The 21,487-nt window shown below is 40.5% G+C and overlaps 1 protein-coding gene across 1 annotated transcript; it reads left to right on the top strand.

Annotated features, from left to right (window-relative positions):
• Window positions 1–370: 370 nt before the first annotated feature.
• Window positions 371–21,259, top strand: cyyr1 (cysteine/tyrosine-rich 1). Its single transcript, XM_061985053.2, has 4 exons — window positions 371–684; window positions 7,624–7,723; window positions 8,058–8,218; window positions 20,631–21,259. The coding sequence occupies exons 1-4, from the start codon at window positions 609–611 to the stop codon at window positions 20,750–20,752; spliced, it is 459 nt and encodes a 152-aa protein (XP_061841037.1). The 5' UTR covers window positions 371–608; the 3' UTR covers window positions 20,753–21,259.
• Window positions 21,260–21,487: the final 228 nt, after the last annotated feature.

Below are 21,487 nucleotides of genomic sequence, written 5' to 3'. Positions count from 1 at the left end.
TAATAGTCTTCTGAGTTGAACAACAAATGTAACTGTGTGAATAGGAGGCAGGTATTATAAGTTTATACTTCTTTCTGCTCCTTTTCATTCCTTTTTTAAATGTATGTTGTTTTGATTGTTTTATTTTGTTTGACCTTGAATCAATGAAATAAAAAGAAAATTGGAAATATTTTAATGTACTTTTTGTTATATTGTATACTTTTTATATTTTATTACATTATATTTGTTTTCAATTATATTATATTTTTAGCTTGATATATATTTATATTTCCTATATTTTTTCACAAAAAACATCAGATATAAAAAAAATATTGCTTTTATTTTGAAAACGTCCGCCAGACGTTGTTCTTAGACGCTTTTGCTGACTTGATCTGTGTGTCCTGCTGGCGCTTTGAGGTGTGTGAGAACTTCTAAGGAGACTTGAGAGGAAGCGCTCACACGTGGAGGGAACAAACGGAGCTCCGACTTTTGAGGAGAAACGACAACTTTGTCCGTTTCTCGGTTGTTGTGAGACTATTGTTAGAGTCAATGTTATCAAATGACCCCATTATGTGATCCCTCCAACGTTTTTGCGCGGCTGTGATCAAGAGGAAAAAGGAAGGAGGGTCATGGAGGAACCTTGGAGGAGGACGCAGGCGGTCAGATGGGATCTACTGAGAAACTTGGTGTTTTGTTTTTTCTCTGGTAAGGTTTATGTTTTGTGTGTCTGAATTTTCTTTCTAAGTGACTTGTGAGTTGTGCTTTAACGGGTGGGGGTGAAGGGGTTGTCTGTAGTGTGAGGACAGACATGAGCCAGGACCTCCAAGGACCACCCAGGAGGAAGCCTGCTGACAGGACCTCCTGCTGGCATTGACATGGAAATGAAAAAGTCTTGTTCCATGAAGTCTCATTTTAAAAACGGCTTTAAATCTTCTTTTTTTTTCTACCTCCAATTGAACCCAAAGGGCAACATATTTATGCAGACTTCTCTCTCGTGTGGGAACCACTTTGCCCTTTTTGTTGTCTTTCCATTTGAAGTCATACACTGCAAATGGGAAAAGACGACAAAAAGGTTAAAATATGAATGCCCTGTACAATAATGGCTATTGTACCGTGACGATACCCAGGCCCGGCCCTAACCAATCTGGCGCCCTAGGCAAGATTTTAGGTGGCGCCCCCCCACATCGGCAGTGAAGTGTATATACTCACAAGAAACCGGATAGCTTTGTCTTTGACCTTTTTTTTACTTAAAGAAAGCAAATTAACAATCAGAATAGTTAACAAGATTAAAAAAAAAAAGAATAAATAAATGAATGCAAAAATGAATATATGAAATACAATATTTTTTACATACATATTGCTTAATTAACATTAATGATGTGCACTTTAACAACTAGGCTTACAACTATACCTAATATATAAAGGGGTGGAAAAGTGACTATTACCTGCAGGGCAAACATTAGCTAACCAGAAGGCAATAACAATGTAAACAAAAAACACCTGCTTAAAAGATCTAATACAAATGTCCCTGAGGTATGTAAGGTGGGAGTACTGTAATTACCTAACGTTACATTATTATTTTCCATAACAATTTAGCCCCCTCCACCATATTAACCCGACGTTAAAACAGAACTAGCTATTTATTGATTAGCAATTGCCGAATCATGTAACATTAGCTTCATGCTAAAAAGCCAGGTTACTATCACATTCTGTAACAGACAAATAATTTCATGTAGGCTAACGTTACCTACCTGCTACCTCTGTCTTTTTCTCGTTTCTCCTCCTCTTCTTTTCTCTTTTTTCTTCCCTGGGCACCTGACAGTTTTGGCCGTTTTGACATCTTGTGTTGATTTTTTGATGTGGTGACGTCCAAAAAGAGTCATGATACGGGAAGGGAGGGGGCGCACCGTGCGGGGGGGGCGTAATGTTGTAACAAATAATATTTCTATTATATAGGCTTTACTTTGCATTTTAATTAACGTGGGATTATTTTTTGTATTTAGAAATAATAGTACCAACTTTTTTTTTTTTTCTCCAACATTTGTGGCACTGGCGTGGCGCCCCCTGATGGACGGCGCCCTTAGCATTTGCCTATACGGCCTATGCCACGGGCCGGCCCTGACGATACCGATTCCCGGTATGTGGGAATCCATTTGGGTGCCAATTTTCGGTACTTTTTTGTGTGCGTTCATGTGTTAATAAATCTCATCTCAGGCCCCGTTTACACTAAGCCGGATAAGGTTATCCAGGGTAAATCCCACCTAACCTTATTCGTGTCCACACACAACAATGCCACCGTTTAAGACCGCCTCCGACCTCCGTCCGCCGGCGCAACGCGACCTGATACGCATGCGCGGAAAATACGCACGTCATAGTCCCCTCCTGTGTTGCTTTGTGTGCAAGTTCTTAAATTGAACTTATCTGAACAATATCCAGTGTTGTGGTATTTCAATTAACTGGAATCCAGTGTTCTGTGGCAGTGGTTCTCAACCGTTTTTCAGTGATGTACCCCCTGTGAATTTTTTTTAATTCAAGTACCCCCTAATCAGAGCAAAGCATTTTTGGTTGAAAAAAATAGATAAAGAAGTAAAATACAGCACTATGTCATCAGTTTCTGATTTATTAAATTGTATAACAGTGCAAAATATTGCTAATTTGTAGTGGTCTTTCTTGAACTATTTGGAAAAAAAGATAGGTTTTTATTTATATTTATAAAGGATTTTTGAGTTGTTGTTATTTTAAGAATATTTAAAAAAAAATCTCACGTACCCCTTGGCATACCTTCAAGTACCCCCAGGGGTACGCGTACCCCCATTTGAGAACCACTGTGCTGTGGGGCCCTATTGTAGTGAATCACACCTCAGCCATCATAAATTAATCAAATCTTTAATAAACACGTAAAAGTACACAATGTGATAAAAAACACATTACAACAATCAATTTAGGGATCTAGTCTGGTATCTAGTCTGATATCTGGTCAGGACACTCCTCACTTTTTTGCCTCCACCTTCATTGTCCATTCGTTTTTGGGGACTTTATAGACTCTGGACCTAAACGTCGAGTCCGCGACATACATGGCGGACAATAACTGATACAGTCTGCTTTGCCAGTCCAAAAGCATTCGCCATTTTCCGTAGTCTTCCCTTGACGACCAGGTAATACAAAGCACACGCTACCTTTTTTATCACATCCACAGGAGCTCGCATTCTTGTTGTCTCTCCTTCGACAAATGGACAAAGTTTTTTAGTAAGTAGAATCACAGCTGACCTGGACATTGGAAAGTTCTCTTGCCGTCTGAGAAGTGTTGTATCCCAAATAGCTGCAATCGCTTTCTCTTAAGGTATTCATGTGTGATTTCCACAAATGTCTGTACATGTAGAGGAAGGAGAAACACGGGCATGTCTGGATGACTTTCCTTCATATTTCCAGTGGTTAGCTCCGAGTTACGAAACCGCTTTATTATGAAGCTGGCTGTGGCGCGTTCTTTCTGACGTCACTTCCTGTGCGGGGCGCGGTCTTTCTGGCGTCACTTCCTCTCCGAACTCAGTTTGTAAACGATCCATGAGTCCATACAAAGAAGAAAAAAGAAGAAATACACGGCGCACTTACCCGTGTAAAAATTATCCAAAAATATCAAAACGGCCCCCCCGATACTTGACTTTTCAGTATGGTGAAAAAAGTTTACACAGCCCAGATCCAAAATATTAGGAGGTCTCAAAAAAATAAATAAAATAAAATAAAATATATATATATATATATATATATATATATATATATATACTTAAAACATAATATATATACTTAAAACATAATATATTATACACATACTTAAAATATAAAAAATATCAACAAATTTTAGTTAGTCACATAATTAAAAAGAAAATGATACTAACTTATGAATTAAGTTTAAAAAACATAATTAAAAGTGTAACTTAAAATTAATATCGAAAGTATAGATATTTTGATTTAGGGATCGATATTATAACATAAAGATCTGGTATCGGTGGTATCGATCCGCACATCACTAGTGTATAGGCTACAATGTGTTGCCGTAGTCAGGAAGTAGTCTTTGCCTTTCAGTTAAATGTGCCTGTCTTGTCTTTTGTTGCGCCCTACAAAGTTTTTATCCTGTAAGTATTGTACTTATTACATTTTAGTTGTTGTTTTGATTCACCAAATTTGGCGGTGTTGAAATCACTAATCGGTAGCATGTATATGGCATATTCAATGCAAGTTAGCCTCGTGCTAGCCCATTTTGAACAGTGGAGCCGTACTGTACTTTTGAGCGCTGACTATCAGGCATGCTTGCATTTTTGGCATGGAAAATGGCAACATTACCTAGAAACGGTCCGGCTGAGTCCGTGCTGACTGCTTGTGTCCCTGCCAAGTGCTTGAGCCGGTGTCACGTTCGCAACCGCACATGGCGTCACTGTGCAACAAAGGCATCGAAATATGGTGCCATTGTACATACCGCTCAAAAAGCAGTTACAGGCGACTCTGTCTTGTTTAGGACATAGAAAACACACACTTGTTTCAATGAATACATCTGAAGTTTCTCAATATCGGTATTTCCGTGAAAAAGTACGCGATCGCCATTACCGATTATTGCTTTTTAATGCCGATTCTCTCTGGCTGACACTGCATTTGTTTTGAGTCCTCGGCTGACAAGCGGCTAGCAGCTAATTGTGTCTCCGTACACCGTTTTTAGCTGCTACTCTAAGCTAATAATGGTAACCTCCATCACAATAAATTGCATTTCTAAGTGATTGATTTATTGATTGAAACTTGTATTAGTAGATTGCACAGTGCAGTACATATTCCGTACAATTGACCACTAAATTGTAACACCCGAATAAGTTTTTTAACTTGTTTAAGTCGGGGTCCACATTAATCAATTCATGGTAAAGTAAAGTAACATTATCACTGGAGGATGAGGCTTAATATGTCGCACACCGAGAGCAAGCCTAACCGCTAAGCTAGCTTTACACAACACCCAAAAAATAAAGGTAAAAAATAATGGAACCACGTTACTGCAGAAAGTAAGCACATATTACCAGGAAATTACCAAAATATGAGTCGAGAGAGAGGATAATATAACAACTGTTGGTGTGTCAGCATTGTTGCAATTATGTCAATTCCAAGGGTATTATCAGTATATAGTTTAGGGCATCCCAAAACTCTCTACCATCCAATATACAGAACCTATTCCAGGATAGAGATGCTCACCATAGTTACAGTCGAAGAGGAAACAACAAATTATATTTGCATAAATTTAGAACAACTTTAAAATCAATGTGCATTTCAGTGCGTGGAGTCACTCTGTGGAACAACTTAGGGGACGAGTTAAAAACGTGTTCTAACATGATTCAATTTAAAACACTGTTTAAAAAAGAAGTACTGAAGAAGTACGAGGAGGAAAGAGAGTGATGCCTTCAGCACAGAGCAATGGGAGAGAGGTGTATGGTCAGAGAGAGAGAGACAGAGTGTGTGTGTGTGTGTGTGTGTGTGTGTGTGTGTGTGTGTGTGTGTGTGTGTGTGTGTGTGTGTGTGTGTGTGTGTGTGTGTGTGTGTGTGTGTGTGTGTGTGTGTGTGTGTGTGTGTGTGTGTGTGTGTTGTCTCGTCTCATACTAACAGTGGTACTATTGTATTGTTAGTGTACAGGAGTTTTTCTTGTTTTTGTTTGTATGGTATTGTTCTTGTATTATATTGTTTATGTTAAATGTGGAATGAGGGAGTGGGGTTGGGATATTATAAGCATCGGCTTCATCCAACCCCTTTTCAAGCCTTGCACAAATGTCTCTGCCAAGATGTAAAAAAAAAAAATGTGGTGGTGTTCTGTGCAGGTTTGAAATAAATACTTCAATTCAATATGGTCGATGCGAGAGTGATTGCGTTGATATTTTTATTTTCCCATATTCCTTTTTAGTTGTTTTTGTTTATGTTTACAAACTTAAGGAATCATTCCCTGGACACAAAAACTAAATGATTTTAATGAGATTGTAGTTTGTTTACTTATTGTGTAGTATTGACTTTATTTTGCTCAAACAATCGAGTTGATATATTTTGCGTTCGTATTATTACACTCTAGGGCTGCAACTAACGATTAATTTGATAATGGATTAATCTGTCGATTATTACTTCGATTAATCGATTAATAATCGGATAAAAGAGACAAACTACATTTCTATCCTTTCCAGTGTTTTATTGAAAAAAAACAGCATACTGGCACCATGTTCTGGACATTGGGGATGTAGCATACAGCAATAATAACACTGAAATGTAACTCATCAGATCAGAACTGAATCAGATATTGTACACGTTTCTGTTGTGAATAATAAAGGATTCATTTTAGGCTGCCTCTGAATAATAGCATGAAATATTCCAGCACCTTCATAACATTTAGTTATACTAAAGCGTCACTCAAATAGAAATATATTTATATAGCTTTATCGGGCCCGGCTACATTGATCCATTATGAAACCAACCTGAGATATTTCTGTCCGTTACGTTTATTTCGAAATTGGTAACCGTGCGTTTTCTCTCTCAAAACGGGGTCAAATGTGCCGGAGACACATTATCAGCCCCGCATTGCAACAAAGGCATAACGTTAACGTTACTCACAAAAAAGCTGAACTCATGAATGCCTGTTGCCACTATGGACTTAAAAAGTTACGTACCATGAGTTCCCTTCATCCATGGCTCCAACATGTTTCCTTTTCAGGTGCTCCTGAAGCAATGTTGTACTTCCGTGCCATTTTGCAGGAAACGGTCTTCTTTGAAGTCTTTAAAGTGAAGTGTTCCCACACTTTTGACGACTTAGGTCGTACACTTTTCTCCATTGAAGCAATAACCTCAAGATGTTTTTCCGCTGAACTATCGGTACTGTTTTCCTGCGCCATTTTTCGAATGCTTCCAGCAAAGGAGACGGCGTCGTCACGTGAGCTGCACATGACACATCATTGGCTAACTTACTGGCACCTCATGAGACGTAGCCTCAGCGCCGCCCTGGCACTGTTTTTGTACTTATTTTGATTATTCTTTCTCAGCTGTTTGTAAATATTGCCGTTTATAAATAAAGGTTTATTTGGAAAAAAAAAAAAAAAAAAAAGCCTCCGCGCATGCGCATAGCATAGTTCCAACAAATCGATGACTAAATTAATCGGCAACTATTTTTATAATCGATTTTAATCGATTTAATCGATCAGTTGTTGCAGCCCTATACACTCACTATGAATAAATAGAGAAATGACCAGTTGATACATGTGATCGGTATCCTTACTGGTATCGGCCGATCTCATGAATGATCGGTATCGGAACGGGCAGCATAAAACCCTTATGGGAAGACCTGTAATCTGGGAACGGCGTGGCACGGTTGGGAGAGTGGCCGTGCTAGCAACCAGAGGGTTCCTGGTTCGATCCCCAGCTTCTACCAACCTAGTCATGTCCGTAGTGTCCTTGAGCAAGACACTTCACCCTTGCCCCTGATGGGTGGTGGTTAGGGCCTTGCATGGCAGCTCCCGCCATCAGTGTGTGAATGTGTGTGTGAATGGGTGAACGTGGAAATAGTGTCAAAGCGCTTTGAGTACCTTGAAGGTAGAAAAGTATAACCCATTTACCATTTAATCTACACGGTGTGTGTTGCAGGTGTCAGCGAGGCCAGGTGCCATGGCTGCATGGAGTACTGTTGTGAAGGCTCGCCGCCATTCTGCTGCTCCTACTATGCCTACGTTGGAGACATCCTTTCGTGAGTTTAGCGCCAAGCTCCCATCTGCCTTTTTTTTGGAGCGTAAAACTTTCTTTCATGCAAAAAAAAGTCAGTCCATCCCCTTGCGCTACGTAACCAATATGGCGGCGATTGAGGCCCACCAGCTGGCCTTTAACTTACCACAAGCATCTGACCTTTGACTTGTTACAGCACAGCTGCTTTATCGCTTTCACCGAGGTGTCCGACGGGAATCCTCACACTTACCAAGCGCGACGTGGCGTTTGTGTCGACGCCATTCACACCGCAGACGCGGTCACCGTGGCAACAACCTCAAACCCCTTCTCCTCATATGTGACCGTTTTGCGTGTTCCAGGGGCACCGCCATCTCTGGGATCGTGTTCGGTGTGGTGTTCCTGATGGGCGCCATAGCCGCCTTGTTCCTGTGCGTGTGCATGTGTGTGAAGAACGGACACGGTGCCCGGGTGGGCGTGTTCAGCACCTCTTACATCAACACTGTGACGCAGGGATGCCCAGGTGAGCACACTGCTCTGCTTATGATTGTGTTTTCACTTCATTACATCACATATTTACAATTTCACATTACAACATGTCCCACATCTTTTGCCTTAATTGCTAGCTGACAACTAAAACCCTAATCGTTAGCTGACAAACTAGTGCGCTAATTGCTAGCTGGCAACTGGCGCATTAATGGCTACCTGGCAACTGGAGCGGCAATCGCTGCCTGGCAACTAAAGTGCTAATCACTAGTTGGCAACTAGTGCATGAATCGCTACATGACATCTAGAACGATAATCGCTAGCTGGCAACTAGAGCGCTAATCGCTAGCTGATAACTAGCAGGTGAATCTCTTCTTGACAATTAGAGCACCAATTACAAGCTGAAAATCGGTTATCTGTCAAATAGTGCGCTAATCGCTAGCTGACAACTAGTGTACGGCTCACTCACTGACAACTAACCCGCTAATCGCTAGCAGTAGACTAGAGCGCTAATCCCTAACCAATGCATTATTTGCCAGCTGGCAACTAGCACGATAGTAGCTACCCGACAACTAGACTGGTATTCGCTACCTGGCAAATAAATCGCTGATCGCTAGTTGACAACTAAAGCGCTAATTACCAGCTGGCAACTAGAGCGCTAATCGTTATTTGTTAACTAAAGCGTCAATTGCTGTCCGTCAACTAGAGCGTTAATCGCTAAATGACAATAGGAGTGCTAATCGTTAGCTGGCAACTAAAGCACCAATCCTTAGCTGATAACTAACGCGTTAATCGCTACCCAACAACTACAGCGCTAATTGCTACCTGGCAACTGGGGCGCTGAGCGCTAGCTGTTAACTAGCGTGCTACTAGCTAGCCGACATGTAGGGCACTAATAGCTAGCTGGCAAATAACGCGTCAATGGCTAGATGGCAACTAAAGCGCTTATCGATAGCTGGCAACTAGAGCACCAATCGCTAGCTAGCAACTAGAGCACCAATCGCTAGCCGTCAACTAGAGCGCCAATCACTAGCCGTCAACTAGAGCGCTAATCGCTAGCGGAAAAACTAATGCAACAATTTCTAGCTGGCAACTAACCAACGCTAATCGCTACCTGACAACTGGAGCGCTAATTGCTAGCTGGCAACTAAAGCGCTAATCACTATCAATCAATCAATCAATCAATGTTTATTTATATAGCCCTAAATCACAAGTGTCTCAAAGGGCTGCACAAGCCACAACGACATCCTCGGTACAAAGCCCACATAAGGGCAAGGAAAAACTCACCCCAGTGGGACGTCGATGTGAATGACTATGAGAAACCTTGGAGAGGACCGCATATGTGGGTAACCCCCCCCCTCTAGGGGAGACCGAAAGCAATGGATGTCGAGTGGGTCTGACATAATATTGTGAGAGTCCAGTCCATAGTGGATCCAACATAATAGTAAGAGTCCAGTCCATAGTGGGGCCAGCAGGACACCATCCCGAGCGGAGACGGGTCAGCAGCGCAGAGATGCTCCCAGCCGATGCACAGGCGAGCGGTCCACCCCGGGTCCCGACTCTGGACAGCCAGCACTTCATCCATGGCCACCGGACCTGTGCCCCCCCCCTCCACAAGGAAAAGGGGAGCAGAGGAGAAAAGAAAAGAAACGGCAGATCAACTGGTCTAACAGGGGGGCTATTTAAAGGCTAGAGTATACAAATGAGTTTTAAGATGGGACTTAAATGCTTCTACTGAGGTAGCATCTCTAAATGTTACCGGGAGGGCATTCCATAGTACTGGAGCCCGAATAGAAAACGCTCTATAGCCCGCAGACTTTTTTTGGGCTCTGGGAATCACTAATAAGCCAGAGTTCTTTGAACGCAGATTTCTTGCCGGGACATATGGTACAATGCAATCGACAAGATAGGACGGAGCTAGACCGTGTAGTATTTTATACGTAAGTAGTAAAACCTTAAAGTCACATCTTAAGTGCACAGGAAGCCAGTGCAGGTGAGCCAGTATAGGTATATATATAGGTATATATGTATATAGTTGTATAAAGGTATATACAGTATAGACGTAATATGATCAAACTTTCTTGTTCTTGTCAAAAGTCTAGCAGCCGCATTTTGTACCAACTGTAATCTTTTAATGCTAGACATAGGGAGACCCGAAAATAATACGTTACAGTAGTCGAGACGAGACGTAACGAACGCATGAATAATGATCTCAGCGTCGCTAGTGGATAAAATAGAACGAATTTTAGCGATATTACGGAGATGAAAGAAGGCCGTTTTAGTAACACTCTTAATGTGTGACTCAAACGAGAGAGTTGGGTCGAAGATAATACCCAGATTCTTTACTGATTCGCCTTGTGTAATTGTTTGGTTATCAAATGTTAAGGTGGTATTTTTAAATAAATGTCGGTGTTTAGCAGGACCGATAATCAGCATTTCCGTTTTCTTGGCGTTGAGTTGCAAGAAGTTAGCTGACATCCATTGTTTAATTTCATTAAGACACGCCTCCAGCTGACTACAATCCGGCGTGTTGGTCAGCTTTAGGGGCATGTAGAGTTGGGTGTCATCAGCATAACAATGAAAGCTAACACCGTATTTGCGTATGATGTCGCCTAGCGGCAGCATGTAAACACTAAAGAGTGCAGGGCCAAGAACCGAACCCTGAGGAACTCCGCACGTTACCTTAACATAGTCCGAGGTCACATTATTATGGGAGACGCATTGCATCCTGTCAGTAAGATAAGAGTTAAACCACGACAAAGCTAAGTCTGACATACCAATACGTGTTTTGATACGCTCTAATAAAATATTATGATCGACGGTATCGAAAGCAGCGCTAAGATCAAGAAGCAGCAACATAGATGACGCATCAGAATCCATCGTTAGCAGTAGATCATTAGTCATTTTTGCGAGGGCTGTCTCCGTAGAGTGATTTGCCCTGAAACCGGATTGAAAAGGTTCACAGAGATTGTTAGACACTAAGTGTTCATTTAGCTGCTGTGCGACAATTTTTTCGAGGATTTTCGAAATAAAGGGAAGGTGGGACACTGGTCGGTAGTTTACCATGAGGTCAGGATCAAGGTTAGGTCTTTTGAGCAGAGGATGAATAACCGCTTTCTTGAATGCTAGGGGAACAGTGCCAGAGGAAAGTGATAAGTTTATAATATTTAGCACTGATGGACCTAATAATACAAAAAGCTCCTTGATAAGTTTCCCAGGAAGTGGGTCAAGTAAACATGTTGTTTGTTTTATCCCACTTACACGCCGTAATAGTTCCTCTAATGTTATTTCATCAAAAAGAGAGAGACTATTTTGTATTGCAGTATCCGTCGTAGATACAGTTGTATCTGTGTTAATAGAACCCAGTTGTAGCTGGGATGCGTTGTCTTTAATCTCCTTTCTAATGAGTTACATTTTCTTATTAAAGAAATTCATAAAGTCATCTGCCGAGTGGGTGGAGCTATTGGGAGGAGTCCCTTGTTGGGTTAGCGATGCTACTGTACTAAACAAAAATTTAGGGTCGTTTTTGTTGAGGCGGATGAGATTTGAGTAATATTTAGCTTTAGCTAAGGTAAGCATGCGTTTATACGATATTAAACTATCACTCCATGCTTGATGGAAAACCTCAAGCTTGGTCGCGCGCCATTTGCGTTCCAACTTTCTACATGATAATTTATGAGCTCTGGTTTCTTCTGTAAACCATGGGGTGCGCCTTTTAGGGGCCCTTTTTTGTTTTAGCGGTGCTATACTATCAATGGTTTTGCGCAGGGCATTGTCAAAGTTGTTAGTTAGGTTATCAATAGAGCCGACATAATTTGGGAATGGTGCCATTACCGAAGGCAGTAGGTCAGCAAGAGTCATTGTTGTGGCAGCATTTATGTTGCGGCTGCTATAGCAGTTATTATTATTATTAGTTTGTTGACAATGAGTCAGAACTTCGAATTTTATAAGGTAATGATCGGACATTACTTACGTATACGGGAGTACCATAACTTTGGAGGTGGTGACACCCCTGACCAGCACTAGATCTATCGTATTACCGTTGCGATGCGTAGGTTCATTTATTATTTGTGTAAGACCACAGCTATCAATTATAGTCTGGAGCGCCACGCACTGAGGGTCCGATGGGGTATTCATATGGATATTAAAGTCCCCCATTATGATTATATTGTCTGCGTGCGTCACTAGATCAGCAACGAACTCTGAGAATTCATTGATAAAGTCCGAGTAGGGCCCTGGGGGGCGGTAGATAACAGCCATATCGAGAGGCAGCGGTGCGACAGACCTCATAGTAAGCACCTCAAACGATTTGTATTTATTATTTAGGTTAGGGGTAAGGTTAAAGTTTTCATTGTATATTAGTGCGACACCCCCACCCCTTTTAAGGGGACGGGCAATATGCGCATTCGTATAGTTAGGAGGAGATGCCTCATTTAGCGCAAAAAAATCGTCTGGTTTGAGCCAGGTTTCGCTAAGACCAATGACGTTAAGATTGTTGTCTCTAATGACCTCATTAACTAATAACGTTTTGGGAGCCAATGATCTTATGTTTAAAAAGCCCATATTATAAGTATTGGGCTGTTTTGACGAGTTTTTGTTTAAATTATCCGTAGTAGCAATATTAATAATGTTGCGTCTATTATACGTAGTGCACTTTAAATAGTTTCGACCATATCTAGGAATTGATCCAACGGGAATTTTCAGATTTGTTTGCTTGATGCTGCGATCGACTGAACGCATCATGATTTGCCACCTCAGTAGAATGCATATCTACCCCGGACACATTCACAACAGAAAACACATTATGTGAGTTGTGTGTTATTCTAAGAAAATTGCTATGCGTACAGGAATTATCCAGCCTGGTGCTGGCTAGTTCTAGCTTAACTGACTCCTCAGGCTCAGGCTCTGTAATTGCCTGCCTTGCTCTAGTGTAGTTAGTCAAATGTGACTTAAACAGTAGTCTATGTTTTTAGGCAGGATGATGGCGCCTTCCTGGTTAGGGTGAAGGCCGTCTCTCATCAGCAAGCCTGGTTTGCCCCAGAAAGAGGGCCAATTATCAATAAACGTTAGTCCCTGTTGTCTACAGAAGCTAGCCAGCCACTTGTTAAGCGAGACTAATCTGCTATATCTCTCATCATTGCCTCTCGCAGGCAGGGGGCCAGAGACAATTACTCGATGCCTGGACATCTTTCTAGCGAGATCACAAGTCCTGGCTATGTTTCTCTTTGTAATCTCTGACTGTCTCATTCTAGTGTCATTGGAGCTAACGTGTACAACTATATTCGCATAACTAGTGGTGCGATTAGCCTGTCGTACGTGTTTACTAGGCCTGTTGCGAGTTAGCTCCCTAAGATTAGCCTCAATGTCAGGTGCTCTGGCACCGGGGATGCACTTAATTGTGGCTGGTTTGCTAAGCTTTATGTTTCGGGTGATGGAGTCCCCTATGACTAAGGTGTGGTGCCCGGTAGACTGGGGTGTAGGACTAGCTAAAGAGCTAAATCTATTATGCGTCTCAACCGGTACACAGTAGCTTGTAGGCCGCTTAGGACTACTACAGGCTGGGCTAGTTAGCTCGCTACAGCTAACGCTAGCAGATGTGTCCGCAACATCTAAAGTTACGAGATTACTCTGCTCTAACTGGCAGACACGGCCCTCTAGCAGAGCCAGCATCTCCGTGAGTAAGGTGCAAGACGCGCAGGAAGCCATACTCACGGTGTTTTCTGTCACCGAGTGAAGTTCCTGCTGTCTTCCGAGAAGTCCTGGTCACGGTGTGCAGGAGTAGATTCCTTCTGACCGGCGACCGGCGCCGCTTTTCTCCGCGCTAGCTTCGTTAGCTTAGCAGCTAGCTGCTAGCTAGCTGCGGGAGGGGTGGAGAGACAGAGATCGGGTGATTTGCAAGTTAAATAGTACTACTAAATATGTTGAGAAAGTAATAAAGAAAGCTGCAGAACAATTAAAAGCACACAAATAGGACGATACTTAGCTTTTTCGAAACAGCGAGCAGTCACGCACGGTGAACCGGAACTATATGACAACGAGCAAGCTAATCGCTAGCTGGCAACTAGCGAACCACTAGCTGACAAATAACGCGTTAATCGCTTACTGACAACTAGAGCACTAATCACTACCTGACAACTAAAGCGCTAGCTGGCAACTACAGCGCTAATCGCTAGCTATCTTAGATGCTAACATGAATATGATATTATCATTATTTATTCTTATTCAGCTACATGACAGTGTGTTTGTTTAATGTTTTAAAGACATTTAAATTTGTCCAAAAATTGCAAGGGAAATATAAAAAATATATTTTACACCTCCTCTGCAGTACCTCTACCCCCGTTGAAGACTTCTACTACCGTATTTTTTTGGAGTATAAGTCGCTCCGGGGTATAAGTCGCACCAGCCGAAAATGCATAATAAAGAAGGAAAAAAACATATATAAGTCGCACTGGAGTATAAGTCGCATTTTTGGGGGAAATGTATTTGATAAAACCCAACACCAAGAATAGACATTTGAAAGGCAATTTAAAATAAATAAAGAATAGTGAACAACAGGCTGAATAAGTGTACGTTATATTACGCATAAATAACCAACTGAAAACGTGCCTGGTATGTTAACGTAACATATTATGGTAAGAGTCATTCAAATAACTATAACATATAGAACATGCTATACGTTTACCAAACAATCTGTCACTCCTAATCGCTAAATCCCATGAAATCTTATACGTCTAGTCTCTTACGTGAATGAGCTAAATAATATTATTTGATATTTTACGGTAATGTGTTAATAATTTCACACATACTGTAAGTCGCTCCTGAGTATAAGTCGCACCCCCAGCCAAACTATGAAAAAAAACTGCGACTTATAGTCCGAAAAATACGGTATATACCATTTTTATACTGTATCTTTTGACTCAAACTTGAATGTATTTTGATGAATGTTAACCAAAATGAATTAATGGGAAATAAATGATTAAAGAATTATTTTTTGAGTGCAAAATAACAAATGTAATTTAACTAAAACATAACTTTTTGCATCGATACGTGCCACGGAGCCAGTGTAGTAATAATAATAATAGATTTTATTTGTAAAAAGCACTTTACATTGAGCAAACAACCTCAAAGTGCTACAGTGTATTAAAAATAAATAAAATTAAAAACTAGAACAGCCTAATAGCTAGAACTAGTATGCATATATCTAAAAAAAGGCTTTTTTAAAAAGAAGGGTTTTTAAGCCTTTTTTAAAAGCATCCACAGTCTGTGGTGCCCTCAGGTGGTCAGGGAGAACGTTCCACAGACTGGGAGCGGCGGAGCAGAAAGCCCGGTCTCCCATTGTTCGTAGCTTTGTCCTCGGAGGTTGGAGGAGGTTAGCCTGTCCGGAGCGGAGGTGTCGTGTGGAGGATTTGGGGGTGAGTAGTTCTTTGAGGTAGAGGGGGGCAGTTCCATTGAGGCACTGGTGGGTTAGTAGGGTGAATAATTTGCCATTATATTCTTATCAGTGACGGAGCAGGAAGGCGCTCGAAATATGTTTGCAGTAAAACATGAGATTAAGCGCCTTGTCATTGAATGGTTGACATTTTACATGCGCGTCTCCACACAGAACGGGGACACATTGGACCTGTTTGGGCATCTCTAATGTATGAAGCGTATCAAAGATGTCCCCTGCCACTCGCATCAAGTTAAATGTGATGTCAGTGTGCAGAAACAACAAAGCTGATCTTTAAAAATGCTAAAAATAAATCCCACTCCCTTTGCTCCCTGCGTGCTTTGTGTCTGTGTGGAAGTAAAAAACGAGACCACGCACGCTTGCAGGTACATTGTTGTCGCATCCTTTTTATTATTTATTCATCACTTTTTATTCCGTGGGTCATCTTCATGCGAGACTGGACTGCGTGTTTTTATAAAGGGATTAAGAGGACTGTGCGTGTGTGTGTGTTATTGGGTTAGTGCTTCTACCTATCAGGTCATATTTCCACAATGATTTCAGATTCAACATTTTTTTAACGAGAAGCGACCGGTTATAAAAAGGTGACTTAAGGACCGTGAGCTTTTTGCTGATGCAACACTTTGACATTTTCCATTTTTAATCCATCCTGTCTTCTGCTTTGACGTTTCAGTGAATAAAAAACCAAAGTGCTGTGTAATGTGAATCTCATGTAGTGGCTCAGACTGGCCGCTAGGGGACAGACTATCCCCACCTAACTGAAGAGTTGCTTCAATAATTAGACTAAGCTAAATTGGTGATTATTGCTTAATTTTTTTTGGCGTTTTTGTCAGATTTTTTTATTTTTATTGACATTTGTTATTTATGTAAACATTTTTTGCGCCTTTTTGTATGCATGTATAATACTTAAAACCATTAGCAGGTCAGTATGTGGCGTTTAAATATGGAATGCGTTAAGCAAAGAAATTTACTATTAGATGAACACTAATAATAATAAAGGAACCTTATCGAAAAATGTTCATGTAAATCACAACATACTTATATTTGTTAATAAGAGCATTGTTGATTATTTGTTTACTTATTTAATTTGACAAATTGAGCACAGGAAAGGAACAAATAAATGTTAGAAATTGCTAGAAAAGTTAGAAAAGGGCTAGGATTAAATAAACTCTGCTTCTTCTTCTTCCTCCTTTTCAGACATGTTGTAACTAGAAATATGTTGCGTACCATAATGTAACTGTATACATAAAAATAACCCATAACCTCTTAATGTATCTATTAAATAAATATAAAAAATGTTTTTACTATAAACAATGTATAGCTACATAATCTCTATTATTTTCTCTATACAAGCACATTAATTTTATATAAATAAATTAAAGCGTTAATTAATAAATAAAACGTTGATTAATTGGTAACATAGTGAGGCCAGGAAGTGAAGTACTAGTAAAGATCTGCTTCTTCCTACTCCTTTTTGGCCATGTTAAATTTTGCACATATAATGATGGTGCCTATAAATGCTGTATAAAATCTGCTTCTTCCTACTCTTTTACGGCCATGTTCAATTTTGCAGGTGTAGTTATAGTGCCTATAAATACTGCATAAGATGTGCTTCCTCCTACTTCTTTTCGGCCATGTTGAATTTTTCACTTGTAATAAATACGCCTATAAATACTGAATAAGCTCTGCTTCTTCCGACTTCTTGTCGGCCATGTTGAATTTTGCACGTGTATTACTATTGCCTATAACTAGTGCATAAGATGTGCTTCCTCCTACTCCTTTTCGACCATGTTGAGTTTTTCACATATAATAAATATGCCTATAAATACCGCATAAGCAGTGGTTCTTCCGACTCCTTTTCAGCCAAGTTGAATTTTGCACGTGTATTAATAGTGCCTATAAATAGTGCATAAGATGTGCTTCCTCCTACTCCTTTTCGGCAATGTTGATTTTTGCACGTGTAATAATAGTACCTATAAATATTGCATAAGATGGGCTTCCTCCTACTCCTTTTCAGCCATGTTGATTTTTGCACGTGTAATAATAGTACCTATAACTACTGCATAAGATGTGCTTCCTCCTACTCCTTTTTGGCCATGTTGAATTTTTCACTTGTAATAAATATGCCTATAAATACTGCACAAGATTTGCTGCTTCCTACTACTTTTCAACCATGGTAATGGTTCTACATGTGATAATACTACCTATAAATACAGCATGAGATCTTCTTGCAACTCCTTTTCAGCAATGTTGAATTCGGCACGTGTAATAATAGGAGTAGGAGGAAGCGTCTTCCTACTCCTTTTCAACTATGTTGATTGTTCTACATGTAATAATACTGCCTATAAATACTGCAGATATCTTCTTCTTTCGACTCCTTTTTAGCCATGTTGAATTTGGCACGTGTAATAATAGTGCCTATAAATACTGCATAAGATCTGCTTCTTTCTACTGTTTTCCGGCAATGTTGAATTTCACGCGTGTAATTATAGTGCCTATAAATACTGCATAAGATCTGCTTCTTCCTACCCTTTTTGGCCATGTTGAATTTTGCGCTTGTAATAATTGTGCCTATAAATACTGCATAAGATCTGCTTCTTCCTCCTCCTTTTCTGTCATTTTGAATTTTGCAACTGCAATAATAGTGCCTATAAATACTGCATAAGATCTTCTTCTTCCTACTCCTTTTCAGCCATGTTGAATTTTTAAAGCGTGATAACAAGGCCTATAAATACTGCATAATCCAATCCAATCCAATCCACTTTATTTATATAGCACATTTAAACAACAAAATGTTTCCAAAGTGCTGCACAACAATATTAAACACAATTAAAAACAATATAAAATAAATGTGATTAAAAACAATTTCAAAGGGTAAAACCAATTAAAACAGTAAATAGAAAGCAAAAGCAAAATTTTAAAAACACAGAGGACAACAGAGGACCACACAACTCACGTAGTGTTAAAAGCCAGAGAATAAAAGTGGGTCTTAAGACGAGACTTAAAACACTCCACTGTGGGAGCAGTTCGAACATGGAGGGGCAGAGTGTTCCAGAGCTTAGGGCCGACCACAGAGAAGGCCCTGTCTCCCCTGGTTTTAAGTCTCGTCTTGGACACCACGAGCTGGAGCTGGCTCTCGGACCTCAGAGCGCGCGCAGGATTGTAAGTTTGGATGAGGTCCGAGATATACTGAGGTGCCAGTCCATGTAAAGCTTTAAAAACAAACAGCAAGGTTTTAAAATCAATTCTAAAATGAACAGGGAGCCAGTGCAAACTCTCAAGGATTGGGGTTATATGCTGGCGTCTCCTGGCCCCTGTTAAAAGTCGTGCTGCCGCATTCTGGACTAACTGCAACCGGGAGAGAGCTTTTTGGCTAATGCCAGCATAAAGTGCATTGCAGTAGTCCAGGCGACTTGAAATAAAAGCATGCACGACTTGTTCAAAAAGGTTAAAAGATAAAAACGGTTTTACCTTTGCTAAAAGACGAAGATGATAAAAACACGATTTTAAAACGCCATTGACTTGTTTGTCAAGTTTAAAATCGCTGTCTATAGTGACGCCAAGGCTGGTGACTTTGGGACGCACATAATTTTGCAATGGTCCCAAGTCAGTGAGGGCCGGACCAAACACTAAAATTTCCGTTTTTCCCTCATTCATTATTAAAAAATTCTGGGCTAACCAAGCCTTGACGTCGCATAGACAGTTGAGAAGGAGTGTCAGGGGGCCGTGGCCTTTTGAAATAGGCATATAAATTTGGCAGTCGTCTGCATAAAAGTGATAAAACACTCCATGCCTCTTAAAAATCTCTCCAAGAGGAAGAAGGTACAGTGCAAACAGGATGGGGCCCATAAGATCTGCTTCTTGCTACCCATGTTGAATTTTTCACTTGTAATAATTGTGCCCTTAAATACTGCACACGATCTGCTTCTTCCTACTCCTTTTCGGCCATGTTGAATTGTCCATGTGTAATGATAGTGCCTCTACTGTGTAATATCTGCTTATTCGTACTCCTTTTCGGCCGTGTTGAATTTTTCACTTGTAATAATTGTGCCCATAAATACTGCATAAGATCTGCTTCTTCCTACTCCTTTTTGGCCATGTTGAATTGTGCATGTGTAATGATAGTGCCTCTACTGTGTAAGATCTGCTTCTTCGTACTCCTTTTCGGCCATGTTGAATTTTTCACGCGTAATAACGGGGCCTATAACTATACTGCAAAGGATCTGCTCTTTCATACTCCTTTTTTTCTTCAATTATTTGTTTATTGACATTTTTGACACACAGTTAACAGAAATACAATATGATGCAAATCAGTTCAATAAGTAGAGGCAAATATCGATAATAAGCCACAGACAACTGCACTTCCGAATGGCCCTAACATGGTGCAGCAGCACACAAAAGCAAACAAAACTCTGCTTCTTCCCTCTCCTTTTCGGCCAAATTTGACTTTAGCACATAGTATGATAGAGCCTATAAATACTGCAAAGATCTGCTTCTCCCTACTCCTTTTCGGGCCATGTTGAATTGTGCATGTGTAATGATAGTGCCTGTACTGTGTAAGATCTGCTTCTTCATACTCCTTTTCGGCCACGTTTAATTTTTCACTCGTAATAACAGGGCCTATAACTATACTGCAAAATATCTGCTTTTTCCTACTCCTTTCTTTCTTCAATTATTTGTTTATTGACATTTTTGACACCGAGTTAACAGAAATGCAATATGACGCAAATCAAATGTTCTTTTTCCCCTCACCCCAAAAAAATAAACAATCAGTTCAACAAGTAGAGGGAAATATTGATAGAAAGCCACAGACAACTGCACTTCCGAATGGCCCCAACATGGCAAAGCAAACAAAACTCTGCTTCTTCCCACTCCTTTTCGGCCATTTTGACTTTAGCACGTAGGATGATAGTGCCTATAAATACTGCAAAGCTCTGCTTCTCGGCCATGTTGAATTTTGCTCTCGTAATAACAGTGCCTACTATGTATTCCCTGTCCACAGGTCCTCCACCTCCATACACCTACGACTGCGAGATGCTCCCTCCTCCGCCTTACACACTGACTCAGTCCGGGCCGGCCAACTCATCTCCCCCTCCTCCTTACCCAGGATGCACGAGCAAGTAATTTTGGCCGGCTGAAATGAAACATTCCCGTGCTGACTTTGCAGGCCGGAAAAGAACCTCAGGTGCTTAGAGCAGGTGCAATAATGCTTCAGCAAGCAGGTCATCAGAGCAAAATCAAACCGCGTTAAGCTGCTTGATATATTAAAAAAGCGCAGTGTTGAGGGATGAATAATAATTTAAGTCAATGTAGGAGGAGGACATTGAGGCACTGCTAGCCTGCAGCCATTTAACCAAAACGCTTGATCATTCTCTGGCTGTGCACTTCAAAGGTACTGAGGGGCCTTTTTTTGAAGGTGCAGATTACTTTCCTTTTTTTGCGCCATGCAGAAAGTCTTTCCATTACATGGTTTTAACTTGTTCTGCATTCATTTGCAGCATGCAGGATGGGGAATAATTTTACTTGAATTGTGAACTGGGCTTCCACTCTGAACATTTGTGAAACATTTATGATGTGCTCTTTTTAATGTGTTGGATGTATGGTGGATGCTACTTTACTGCTATTCATGAATAAATAACATGTCTCCTTGCTGTTTATACTGGTGTGATGAGTTAATAAATACTTAGACTTAGACCATGAATTGATTTACGTGGACCCCGACTTAAACAAGTTGAAAAACTTATTCGGGTGTTACCATTTAGTGGTCAATTGTACGGAATATGTACTGTACTGTGCAATCTACTAATAAAAAGTTTCAAAAAGACAAACTTTAATGATCCACAAGGGAAATTGTAAGGA

Source organism: Nerophis lumbriciformis, linkage group LG23, assembly GCF_033978685.3.
Source record: "Nerophis lumbriciformis linkage group LG23, RoL_Nlum_v2.1, whole genome shotgun sequence".
Lineage (NCBI taxonomy): Eukaryota > Metazoa > Chordata > Actinopteri > Syngnathiformes > Syngnathidae > Nerophis > Nerophis lumbriciformis.
The sequence above is the reverse complement of the archived record's forward strand: the minus strand, read 5'-3'. Positions and strand labels throughout refer to the sequence as shown.

Coding starts and splice junctions, on each gene's coding strand:
- cyyr1 (XM_061985053.2), top strand. CDS start 609: ATGGAGGAACCTTGGAGGAGGACGCAGGCGGTCAGATGGGATCTACTG. Junction 685..7,623: donor GGTGTTTTGTTTTTTCTCTG/GTAAGGTTTATG, acceptor TGTGTGTTGCAG/GTGTCAGCGAGGCCAGGTGC. Junction 8,219..20,630: donor TGTGACGCAGGGATGCCCAG/GTGAGCACACTG, acceptor CCCTGTCCACAG/GTCCTCCACCTCCATACACC.